The sequence below is a fragment of the Sphaerodactylus townsendi genome, linkage group LG02, assembly GCF_021028975.2.
Source record: "Sphaerodactylus townsendi isolate TG3544 linkage group LG02, MPM_Stown_v2.3, whole genome shotgun sequence".
NCBI classification, from domain to species: Eukaryota; Metazoa; Chordata; class Lepidosauria; order Squamata; family Sphaerodactylidae; genus Sphaerodactylus; species Sphaerodactylus townsendi.
This window is the reverse complement of record NC_059426.1, coordinates 124048922-124061353: the sequence shown is the minus strand read 5'-3', so window position 1 is coordinate 124061353 and position 12432 is coordinate 124048922. Positions and strand designations below refer to the sequence as shown.

The following is a 12432-nucleotide window of genomic DNA, read 5'->3' as shown; positions in this document are numbered from 1 at the left end:
GGAAGGTAGGTTCACAGGGAACAGCCATGGTGAACAGATGGTTCTGTGTCCATCCTTTATTTGGCCATTGCCTTATTTGGCGACAAGCAAACAGTATCATCTGATTGGCAGAACTCTTGCTTTTATGACCAGCTGATTTTTTGAAATCCGCCATAAGGGTGTGGTTTCATGGAAGATGTTGAACACTGTGTTTAGTATTCATTTGATGTGCTACATTGTGCTTTAGATTTTGTTCCCTTTCCTTCCATATTGAAATGCTTCTTCTCTTCTACTGTGCAGACTGTTTTTATGTTGCTTTTTCCGTTCCACTGCTAGGCGCAAGGCTCCAATCATCATGTCTTTGTTATTCAGGATGTTGTACTGACTCAGTTTTACCAGCTTGTCAAAGTTTTCCTCTGAATATCTTAAAGCATTTATATTGTAAGGGCCAAACGTGCTGGTAATATCAATTATACCATCTTCCATCTCCTCAGGACTACGTTTCACACCTGTTGAAAAAAAGGTGGTCTTATTACTGAGAGAAAATGTACATCTTGAGATCATCTGTGTCAAAAATACATAGCAGATCACAGACTGACAGTGGTAGCCCAACCATAGATTCAATTTCCTCAGCCTATTGCATTTGGTTATATATTTATACTGAGCTTCACTCCTCAATGTGAACGAAAAATGACTCATAGCATCATTCTCCTTCCTCTGTTTTACTGACTGAACATACATTATGGGAGATCATACAAGGGTCTTTGTGGCTGTAAAGTTACGTATTGGTGTATATCCAAGCTGTCGGGAAATAAAGATATTACTTGGTGAGGAGAAAAAAGAGTTTATGGCATAATTGTACCCAATACATACTACTGTTGCTAATCATTTCAGTTGAAAATACATTGTGATTCTTAATCTATTTTGAAAAATCAGCCCTTTTAGATTTATTCCTTTCTACAGATTAGATGAACTAAAACATTGATACATTCTGAAGATGCAACTGTGTCAGCCTGCTGCAGACAAAATAGTTGTGACTTCTTAAACAAAAATAAATTTACAGTGGCACAGCAATGTAGAACTTTGGGAATCATCCAGAGTTAGCAGCAGGGATGTAGGTATAGATTTTTCATGGGGCGGGGGTTCGGTGGTGGGGCCACACCCCACCCGCCCCTAGGGCATGGCCATGCCTCCCTAAGCCCCGCCCCTGGCCTAGCACTTATAAAAGCAGCTCTTCGAGGTTGGGGATGGCAGACTCCCCTGCCCTGCCCTCCCCTGCCCCTCCCCTCTGGGCAGAAGCATAGAGGAAAAATGGAGCCTGGTGCAAAATCTGAGTTTTGTGCCCCCCCTCCTCCGGGATTATCCCCCACCCTGAAACAGCATCACTTTCAATGTGGTGTAGTGGTTAAGAGCAGGTGCATTCTAATCTGGAGGAACTGGGTTTGATACCCTGCTCTTCCACTTGAGCTGTGGAGGCTTATCTGGGGAATTCAGATTAGCCTGTGCATTCCTACACATGCCAGCTGAGTGACCTTGGGCTAGTCACAGCTTTTCGGAGTTCTCTCAGCCCCACCCACCTCACAGGGTGTTTGTTGTGAAGGAACAAGGGAAAGGAGATTGTAAGCCCCTTTGAGTCTCCTACAGGAGAGAAAGGGTGGGGGATATAAATCCCAACTCTTCTTCTTCTTCTAAACTGAGGACCTCAGATTCTCCCTTTAAATCCATGCCGCAGGGGGTGGATTTAAAAGGAGAATCTGGGGAAATTTGGGGGGTGCCTGCTGTCAGGAGTGCAATTGTTAAGCTAGAAGCTCCAAACTTTTAGGGTATCTTTAGGAGTCTCTCCCTGCTTGATACCACCACCAAGGTTTGGTGAAGTTTGGTTCAGGGGGTCCAAAGTTAGCTTGGACCCTCGAGGTCCAATAGCCCCCCATCTTCTATTAGCTCCCCATTGGAAACAATGGGGGGATGGGGGGGGGCACCCTTTGGGGAGTCCATAACTGTTGAACTCCCTGAACCAAACTCCTAAAACCTAAGTGAAGTATCAATAAGAGACTATCCTGATAGTACATCCCAGGTTTGGTGATGTTTGGTTCAGGATGTCCAAAGGTATGGACCCTCAAAGATGTAGCATACATCTTCTATTAGCTCCCATTGAAAACAATGGATTATGGGGCACTCCCTTTGGGAGTCCATAGCTTTGGGCCCCCTGGAACAAACTTCACAAAACCTGGGTGGTATCAATAAGAGACTCTCCTGATAATATATCCCAGGTTTGGTGAAGCTTGGTTCAGGGTGTCCAAAGTTATGGACCCTCAGAGGTGTAGCCCCCATCTTCTATTAGCTCCCATTGGAAAAAAAATGGAGGATGGGGGCACCCCCTTTGGGAGTCCATAACTTTGGACCCCCTGAACCAAACCTCACCAAACCTGGATAGTATCATCAGGAGAGTCTCCCAAAGAATCCCTGAAAGTTTGGTACTGCTAGCCCAAACAATGCACCCCCTGAAGGCCAAATACTGAAAAAGCACTAAAATGTTTTAAAAACCCACAAATGGAGGGGTGGAGCTTCGGACATGAATGGGGTTTTTTTCAAACCTGAGAACCCCCCCCCCCCTTACCTACATCCATGGTTAGCTGTCATCTCCAGACTACAGAGATTAGTTCTCCTGGAGAAAATGGAATCTTTGGAAGGTGGACCCTATGGCACTGTGCCCCACCGAGGACCCTATCCTTCCCAGGGTCCGTCCCCAAATCTCTAAGAGTTTCCCATTCTGGATCTGGCAACCCTACACCTCCCCCTCTGCCCGGCTTCTCACTGGTGGCCTGGGAGACCTGGTAACCCTATAGTGGCATACGTTTTTGTATGAGCCAGAGCTCTATTTATCAGAAGCAATGTATGTAATCTCTCCTAATTGGTATGGCTGTGCTGGACTTTAAAACTCATTATCATTCCAAGCTCAGTGTTTTATCCAATTCATCATGATAACTCCAAAAATCTTGCCTCAAATGCTGTGTCAGAACTCAACAGTAACTGGAAGATGTGTGTGACTTCCTTGCCCAAAGATGGTCAACACAACTTTTGAACCAGCTCAGATGGTTGCTTGGCATGGTAACATTCTTAAGGATGCTAGTGAAGCAACACGGGATATGAGAGATGTATCTCAAATCCTCTGCATGCTTGCAAGGATACCTCAACTGCATCACCTGGATCATGAAATGCAGTTGTTTGGGTTGGCCTGTGCCTGGCCACAAATTCTGTTCTTTTCAAAAGAGAGCAAAGACTTACCTGGTGCTTTGTACTCTCTGAAAGTGTCATCAACTAAGGGGAAAAGAACCACTATAGGAGTTTCAGGGCTTTCTTGATCTCCAAACATGTAGCACTCCTTTACAGCCTTTTCTTCATCATTTGGGATATTTTGGGGAAATGGGATTCCCTGTTTTGAGAAATACTTTGAGGCTTGTTGCAGGGGCTGTGTAATTACAGGGAGAAAAATCCAAACAAGATGTTAGAAATGGATTCAAGTATGCATCTATAGGTTAGCAGTCTGGATACTTTGGGTAGAGTGTGATGTCTCACCTATACACTTGTGATACCTCAGCTACATGCACGGTAACATGCATTGTTCAAAAACAATGTTCAAAAACAATGTTCAAAAACAATGTTCAAAAACTTTTAGAATATGACTAATTCATGAAAAAGCCACCATACACGAAAAAATTGTTATGTTCTGGTTGGTAAGATGCATAAAATTAACAAGATGACCAAGGTTGATCTGAGACTGATTTGGTGGAGCTAGTTAGTGCAAAGTAAATAAAAGGTGAAAGACAACTCTCATTTTATGGCTTTAAACATCTCACTTTCATCGAAATTGGGATGGTTACAGCACTTATTAAACTTCCTCTCTTCTAACCCTGGAGTTGCTGATGGCAGAGAAGGAAGCTCTGAAGAAAGAATAGGAAGGATATTTTAACAACAAAGTTTTTATTTACATCATAAAACAGTTACTGATTCTCAAAGCATGTAAGTTGTGATTTTGGTTTCACTGCAGTCAAGTTATGATTCGTGTTTTCTCACCCTCAATTGTGATCCTGAGCTGTAATTTAAATGTATGATAACATCCACTTTCCTCTCAGGCCTCATGAGTGGTGGGTAGCTGCTATCAAAGGCAAATGCATTATCAACCAGATACAGGTGATCTTCAGCTCCTGTCAGCTGGTTTGGAAAACTATCCAGATCACAGTCTGAAAGAAAATAATTTGTTGTCAAAGTAGCTTTGTCAATTTCACCTAGAGGCTTCAATGTTAACATTCAGGCAAAGACAGAAAGAAGCAGGAGCGACTGGATCAGCTTTGTCAATTTCATATAGCACTAGCAGTGTAACTTTAAAGTGAAGGCACACAGTTAAGCATGAGTGAAATTGACAAGGGACTGCCACAGTAGTGATGCATTAGTGCAGGCCTAATTTGGCTGGAAAATGTTGGGGGGGGGGTTGAAGGAGTGGGCTACAAATTTCTGTTCCTTCAGGCAATGGTGCCTGCTGCAGTAGAGTTTTTTCTTTAAACTTCCATTGTGTGTGGGTACTTGGAGACAAACATTTTTTTAATTGCCGCTTCAATGTAACTTTGCAATAACTCTAGAATGCTTGTGGAAAAAGAAAAAAAGGGGGGAGGAGTGTTCTTCTGTGTCATGGATGACCTCCCACCACCATTAGGAATAATGCATTTTCAGCAGTATGTGTAATAAATACAACTGAAGAGACAAGGGAAAAAACAACGGGGGGTCTGGGGAGGGAGAATGAATGTGTGTGGAATGATTTCACATAAAATGTTTCCCAAATGCAAGATATGACCACTGGAAAAATCTGTGGTAAGCTTTGCATGAGGAAAACACCAGAGTTTCGGCCATTGACTTGACAAGTATAACTCTGGTTAGGAATGCACTGTTTGTTATTTAAATATTTCAAATTTGCCCTCCTACCTACACGAGATCTTTAAAGCAGTTCTCCTTCTCAATCTCTTGCTGCATTTTACTAGGGCTTCAAAATCCATCCTCAAATGATAGCTATTTCTCTGGGAATAAAAGACAATCTCATAGCCCAAACCTTTTCTTCTAGAAGAATGGTCAGTATTGAACCCTTTTAAAGGGTTCCTCCCTTCCCATTGAGGAAGAGGAAGAGGAAGAAGAGTTTGGATTTTTATCCCACCTTTTTGTCCCGTAAGGAGACTGAAAGGGGCTTACAAACTCCTTTTCCCTTCTTCTCCCCACAAAAGACACCTTGTGAAGTAGGTGGGGCTGAAAGAGTTCTGAACAAACTGTGACTTGTCCAATGTCACCCAGAAGTAATGTAGGAGTGGAGAAACAAATCTAGTTCACCAGAGAAGACTCCGCCACTCAGGTGGAGGAGTGGGGAATCAAACCTGGTTGTCAAGATTAGAGTTCATCTGCTCTTAACCACTACACAATGCTGGTTTCCATACAAGCTGTTCAATTTGTACACTCTGTTCAATCTTCCATAACAGCCATTATTATACCTTTCCATTTTGCAAACGGACTCTCCAGGTACTCATTGTGCATCAGGCAGCCTTTCAAAAAATTGGGGACTTTGGTAACTGCTGGTCGCCACATGATAATATCTTGAAAAGTGCTAGCAAGACTATCTGGAGGAGTCTCCATACGAGTAGGTAGTTTATCCACATCAGTATACAAAACATAGTCATCTGCAGAAGAAATAACAGGTAAGTTCATTATTGTTTTGATATTAGTCCTTCATGGTGGTAACATGATACATGGAATTCCTATGAGCTTTCTGCCCTTATTTTATCTCATCTTCTCACATCTTTCTTACATATGTAATATGTAAGAAATGTTTCTTAGTAATAGTGCCTTACAGAAAATGTGAAATACCACATAAGTGAGATCATAGAATCATAGAGTTGGAAGAGACTACAAGGGCCATCAAGTCCAACCCCCTGCCATGTAGGAACCCACAACCAAAGCACACCTGACATATGATCATCCAGCCTCTGTTTAAAAACATCCAAAGAAGGAGACTCCACCACTCTCCAAGGCAGTGAGTTCCACTGTTGAACAGCCCTAACCGTCAGAAAGTTCTTCCTAATGTTTAGGTGGAATCTCTTTTCCTGCACCTTGAATCCGTTACTCTGGGTCCTAATCTCTGAGGCAGCCGAAAACAAGCTTGCTCCCTCTTCAACATGACATCCCTTCAAATATTTAAACATAGCTATCATGTCCCCCCTTAACCTTTTCTTCTCCAGACTAAATATCCCCAGCTCCCTCTTTGTAGGGCATGGATTCCAGACCTTTTACCATTTTGGCTCTCCTCTGGACACATTCCAGCTTGCCAATATCCTTCTTAAACTGTGGTGCCCAGAACTGAATGCAGTACTCTAGGTAAGGTCTGACCAATGCAGAGTAGAGTGGTACAATTACATCCCTCAATCTTGACACTATACTCTTGACTCATGTTCAGTTTTTGGTCTACAAAGACTCCCAGATTCCTTTCACATGTAGTGTTGTCAAGCCAGGTGTCATATCACCCATCCTATATCTGTTCATTTCATTTTTTGTGCCTAAGTGTAGAATCTTACATTTATCTCTGCTGAAATTTATTCTATTAGTTTTGGCCCAGCTCTCTAATCTGTCCAGATCATCTTTAATCCTGCCCCTGTCCTCCAGGGTATTAGCTACCCATCCTAATTTGGTGTCATCTGCAAAATACACAGTATGTTTACACTAGTAAACCAAGCAGAAACAAACCATGACAGTAATTTACCAATATCAGTTATACGGTCTCGTGTCCACCTTTGCCAGAAATCATCTGAACTAATAGACATAAACCAGCCATCCATGATGTTCACAGAAAACACACTACTCCAGATTCCTGTGATAGGGAGAAAGGAAACATTTGTGAAATCTTAAAAAACACTTTTACTAAAAAAAGGGATTTCCCCCCACTCCTGTAAACTTGGCTTCTCAGTCACCTTCAGAAAAAAAACTGTATTTGTCAAGATAAACCAGGTGTGGCCAGTTGGAGTAGCATAGTAGACTATGTTATGAGGTGGGAAGTCCCCAGACTCATATTATTATGAGGATAATAATAGCAACAAATTTTATGGAGTTGTTACAGGGATTACAACAGGATAATTACCAGTATGTAAAATACTAGGAATACTAAAAAACATTATGCTAAGCCTTAATGCTAAGGCTTAAGTTTCAGATGCTCTTTAGTATATCAACTAGACTTAAAGAATGTGTAAATTGGAAACTTACGGGTAGGGCTGTCAAACTCTCAAAGTGGTCAAGAGATTCCCCAATTTGGGCCCCTCCCCCCAGCACCATTCAGCTGGCTGGTGGGGGGACCTCTCACCAGCAAAATAAGTCTTGGGCCTCCATTGCCAGCGATGCATCAACATCACTTCCAGCTCTCACCAGAAAGTGCTGTCATTACAACACCAGTGATGTGGGGATGCTTTGCTACTTGGGCAAAAGCTCCTTGGCAAACCCCCCCCCCCAAAACCTTCTACCACAGAGCTTTTGCTCAAATACTGGAGCATGTTTATGCCACTGGTGACACTGACGTATTGCTGGCAACAGAGGCATAGGCCTCAGCTTCTTGCTGGTAAGTTTCCCCCATCCCCTACCAATTGTCGGGGGATACCTTGCAACCTTACTTGCGCTTTAGATCTCGCTTGCCAGGTGATTTCAGGCAAGCTGTTCAAGTCTTGGCCAGTATCATCATTATCATCATTACCACCACCATCATTATGCTGGCCTATTTTACAAGGCTGTTACGAGATTACAGAGAGAATCTATGTGAAGTGAAGCACTCATAAATACACCAAATGAAATAATACTACACAGAGCAGATTCTATGCTAATACGGATTTCAAGGTGGTAAAAATCAAAGGTGGTAAAAATCAAACTATTAAAAATATTTTAACATTAAAGCATCAAGCCATTAAAACAGTATTTAAAATAGAAATATGTATAACAATATTAAAATAAATTAATATAACATATCAATTCACAACTACACATAACAAAAAAGCATTTAAAACATAAGTATGTATAAACATATTTAAATAAATATAACATATCAACTCAAAACTACACATAATAAGACAACAAGGGAGGAGGGTCAATAACAGTTAGTGAGGGAATGCCAAACAAAACAAAGAAATGTATTGTCGAAAGCTTTCCCAGCCAAATTCACTAGAATGTTGTGGGTTTTCCGGATTGTATGGCCATACTCCAGTAGTATTTTCTCCTGATGTTTCACCTGCATCTGTGGCAGGCATGCAGGCAAAATGTCAGGAGAAAATATTACTGGAACATGGCCATACAACCTAGAAAACCCACATCTTAGTTAAACAAAGATAATGTTTACTGGCTGGCAGAAGACAATGATAGAGGAACCCAAAAGGTCTCCTTGGGGAAGGAGTTCCAAAGTTTTGATGCCACAACCAAGAATGCCCTTTCTTGGGTTACCACCCATCTAGCCTCGGATGGTGGGGGCACCTCAGAGGCATAGCTGGGCCATACTGCGCCTGGTGCACACTCTGGGTTTTTCTGCCCCCCTCTCCCCCTTTACCTTAGTTCAGCCTGAAAGTGCAGGCTGGAAAAGGGGGCCTGTTCTCTTGAGGCTGAAAACAGCCTGGTGAGAACTACACTTCCCAGGAGAGCTTGAAGCTTGAAAGGTCTCCTGGGAAGTGTAGTTCCCACCAGACCATTTACAGCCTCAAGTGAACAGGCTGCTTTTTCAGCCTCTACTTTCAGGCTGAACAAAGGTAAGTGTGTGTGGGTGGGGGTGTTTGGGGGAGCTACAAGGGAGGGGACAGGGGATGCCACGGGGGCAGGGGCAATTTTCTACCCCAGGCATGCGCCCGGTGCAACGCGCATGTCCCCGCTCCCTGGTAACTCCACCTCTGGGGCACCTAAAGCAGAAAATATAATTGGCAAGAACAGTATTCAGGTTTTGAAACTGAAATTTATATCATGTGCATGTGATTCTATGTCTTTAGACCTTTGGCCCAAGTTTCAATAACTGAGTGCTAGTAGCATTTAGGTGCACCTGACCACCAATGTTTTCTTTAGTAATTCACCTTCTAAGAAGCAGATCCGAGATTCTGGAATTTTCTTAAGTAAATGACCCATGAAAAATTCACTACCAAAATGTTCAGCATGGATGTAGGCTCCATATTTTTGGAATCCAATCTCATATGGTGTGAACTCCAACCATTCTAAAAAGAAAGCATTAAGAAAGTTATGCTGCATCAATCACTGCCAATAAAGAAATTCTGTTACATTAAGGCATAACAAAATTAACTGTTATATTTTGTTTCCTAGCTTTCAGATTTAATAAGCATATATAAAATATAAGTCATAGAACTAGGCAGATTAAATAATAGCAAAAATTAAATGAATGCAATTTGTAGTATTATTTTCATAACTCTGTTTCTGAAGTTTTAGTTCTCTTGAAAATCAGGAGTGTCAAATTCAAGTCCACTGAGTTTTTCTGAGTTAGACTTTATAGTTCTCAATGACAACCTTGAGGTTAAAAAGGCAGGCAAAGGTACAGATTATGATTCTTACCTCTAAAATCCCGATTACTTAATTTCTCCTTCACACTGATACAGAGGTATACGGGCAGGGGGTTCTGGCCGTGAGTTAATGCTAGCTGCTGGTCTGTGAGTTTATGTGGATTTTCCTGTTTGTGAATATTGGGGAAAATAGTTAATGTAGCTGAAAAGCACACAACTGTAGCGGCTAGAATTCCAGCAATCTGAACCCTGCACTATGTCTTGTGAAATCAACATGTCTAGAACAACCAACGCTGGTGCCTTTGGTGATTCTAAAAGTAGAAGGTTTGTAATGAAATAATGCCTATTTCAAAATGAACATTCATTAAAGTTTCTCAAAAATTGCTCAAAAAGAGCAATTTAAAGTTCCTTACACAAGAAACTGTTGTATAGGAACCTGATGTACATTTTGAACTGTATGCATCTTTTAAAAAATGGGACAATTATGAACATTAAGATGATTAAAATTTCCAATAGCAACCCATTTCTGAGAAGTCTGAGAACTGGACAAGAGTATCCGAGCAGTTTCAAAGCATGAAGAATCAAAGCAATGGCTGTGTACAGCCTTTTCCATGCAAGTTGTTTACAACATATCTTACTGCCAAGTGCTACAATCATTTGAATTCTACATTCCATTTGATTCCAGAAACGTTTTCCCTTCATTTTAACTCTGTTGTTTTCCCAAGCACTTTAACCATGACTTTTTTTTAAAAAAAATCCCAATTTCTGAGTCAGCTTCCCTTGAGCACGTATCATGTTACAACAGTCTTTATTTCTCTGTCCTACCAAATACCTGGTCCCAATCCATGCCTCCATGTAGTCACCCAACTTCCACTTCAGTAACTTTCTCCCCACACATCTCTGTTTTCAAAAGGTTTTTTTTAAAAAAAAAAACTAGTGATGTAATGTTGAGGCAGAGATACAAAGAAGCAGAAGCAATTGGATCAGAACTAGTGATATAATGTTAGGTCAAAGAGTGATTTTGATGACTGCATCAGCAATAGAATGCTAAGATGCTGGGGCCATTGAAAAAAGAACTAGGAATAATTGCTGCATGAAATCAGAAACTGCTGCAGTAATGACCATGTGTTACTGCAGATAAAATTGTGACCGAAAAATGTTATTCTTTGTGTGAGGGCTGGGCTGGGCTATGTGTTCTTGTTCCTCCCGGTAATGGTGCCTGCTCCAGGAGTTGTTTTGGCTTCCATTTAGGCTGGAAATTCTCAATACAAGAAATGGAGGCAGAGACATTTTGAATTGCCACTTCAAAATGCAACTGGGCCGTAATGCTAGAGCACCTACACAAAAGAAAAAAAAGGGGAGGGTTGTTCTTCTGCATCTTGGATGGCATCCTGCCACCATTAGGAACGATAGGTTTTCAGCAGCAGTGTGTGAAATAAATGCTGTGGAAGAGACAGGGGTGGGGGAGGAGGTATGAAGGATTTCATAGAAAATGTTTCCAAGACACAAGGTTTGACCATTGGGATAACCTGTGGTAAACTGTGCGTGTAGAAAAGATCTACATCTCCCTTTTACAGATATCATGCACTAACTATAAAAGTTATCATCACCTCTGCATAATGGCTACCATGCTATAAAATTAGAGCTCCTCGGTACCATGCTGGTATTTTGCCTCTACCTCTGTTTACAGATATATGGAAGGAAAACATTTTTTAAAGGGATGTTTTTAAAAACATAAAATCATAAAAATTTATGATTCCTGTCTTTAGGTACTTCAGCTTATATGAACAGGAAGTCTGTGGCATGTTAAAGATTAACAACACATTTGCAGTATAGGCTTTTGTGGACTATAACCTGCTTCTTCAGGTGCAAGGATTGGATAACCGCTATGCAGAGATTTTATGTATGGGGATGAGGAAAAAAGCAGGGTCACAGGGCCATGAAATGCAAGTGTAGACTGAAATGCAAATATGTAATTCAGCTCTAATAAAGAGAATGGTTGAGAGACCATTCACTAATTATGCTAAGTTAGTTGACAACCAGAATGTCGGGCATCCCAGGTTTTGTCAGCTTCTGTGGCATATATCACAGCGAAATTATCCTGCATAGAGCAAAGAGATCAGTTCCTAATTTGAAAGTGCTTTAATTTTGCAAGACTATGCCTTTAATCAGAGTTATGGATTTAACTGAAAAAGGAGATATTAGAGAGAGATTGATAAGAATACCCCATCACGTAGCATGGCTTCAATGATAAGCCCCCACAAATCAGTAAAAGATATATTGTAGCCTTCTTGATGCCGCTGTTTTAGTTCCTTTAAATAATATTTCAGACGTTCTGGGGCAAAACTGGCAAGGAACTTGTTTTTTTTCACATGCCTTCGGGCATCAGTGATTAGCTCCTGTAGATTCTTTTTTGACCAGTTAGCATCATCATACAATTTTGACATTGTCCTGGAAAGAAACATAATAAAGACAAACTTAGATTCAGAACAGAAGTAACATGAAGTATAGATTTTTTGGGTGTCATTTCTCTACTTTATTGTGGTCACGTTCTGAGTTCCTATACTTTGAAGTCTATGTGAATCACTTTGTGAATCATGTCTCTCCCAAGACATCAACTGAAATAATTTATCAATGATAGAAACTCATCCATATTTGTCAAGGGAGAGTTTTAATTAAGGACCACTGAACTGAAAGTCCAATTTCCACACACTGGAATCCTAGGATGGATTGTGCAGCAGGAGAATTCAGGTAGAAGCCAAGAGAGGGTCACTTGAGTTACCAGGACTGTCCCAGTTCAGACCTAGAAATTGACTTGTCACCTGAGAATGATCAAGATGTCCACTTCCCTTTCCATCCTAGCAAGCAGTAGTAGGACCATTGGGCTGATGGC

General features: G+C 41.2%; 1 protein-coding gene across 1 annotated transcript in view; it reads right to left on the bottom strand.

The window, feature by feature from the left end:
* Window positions 1-222: 222 nt before the first annotated feature.
* The window catches only part of LOC125426349 (cytosolic phospholipase A2 epsilon-like), a 52922-nt gene continuing 40712 nt past the window's right edge, over window positions 223-12432 (bottom strand). The window contains exons 13-20 of the mRNA XM_048484607.1: window positions 11765-11990; window positions 9592-9706; window positions 9102-9239; window positions 6773-6880; window positions 5511-5696; window positions 4054-4220; window positions 3265-3448; window positions 223-488 (exon numbers count right to left, since the gene is read on the bottom strand). Coding sequence (XP_048340564.1) covers window positions 223-488; window positions 3265-3448; window positions 4054-4220; window positions 5511-5696; window positions 6773-6880; window positions 9102-9239; window positions 9592-9706; window positions 11765-11990 — 1390 coding nt within the window. The remainder of the gene's footprint in view (window positions 489-3264; window positions 3449-4053; window positions 4221-5510; window positions 5697-6772; window positions 6881-9101; window positions 9240-9591; window positions 9707-11764; window positions 11991-12432) is intronic.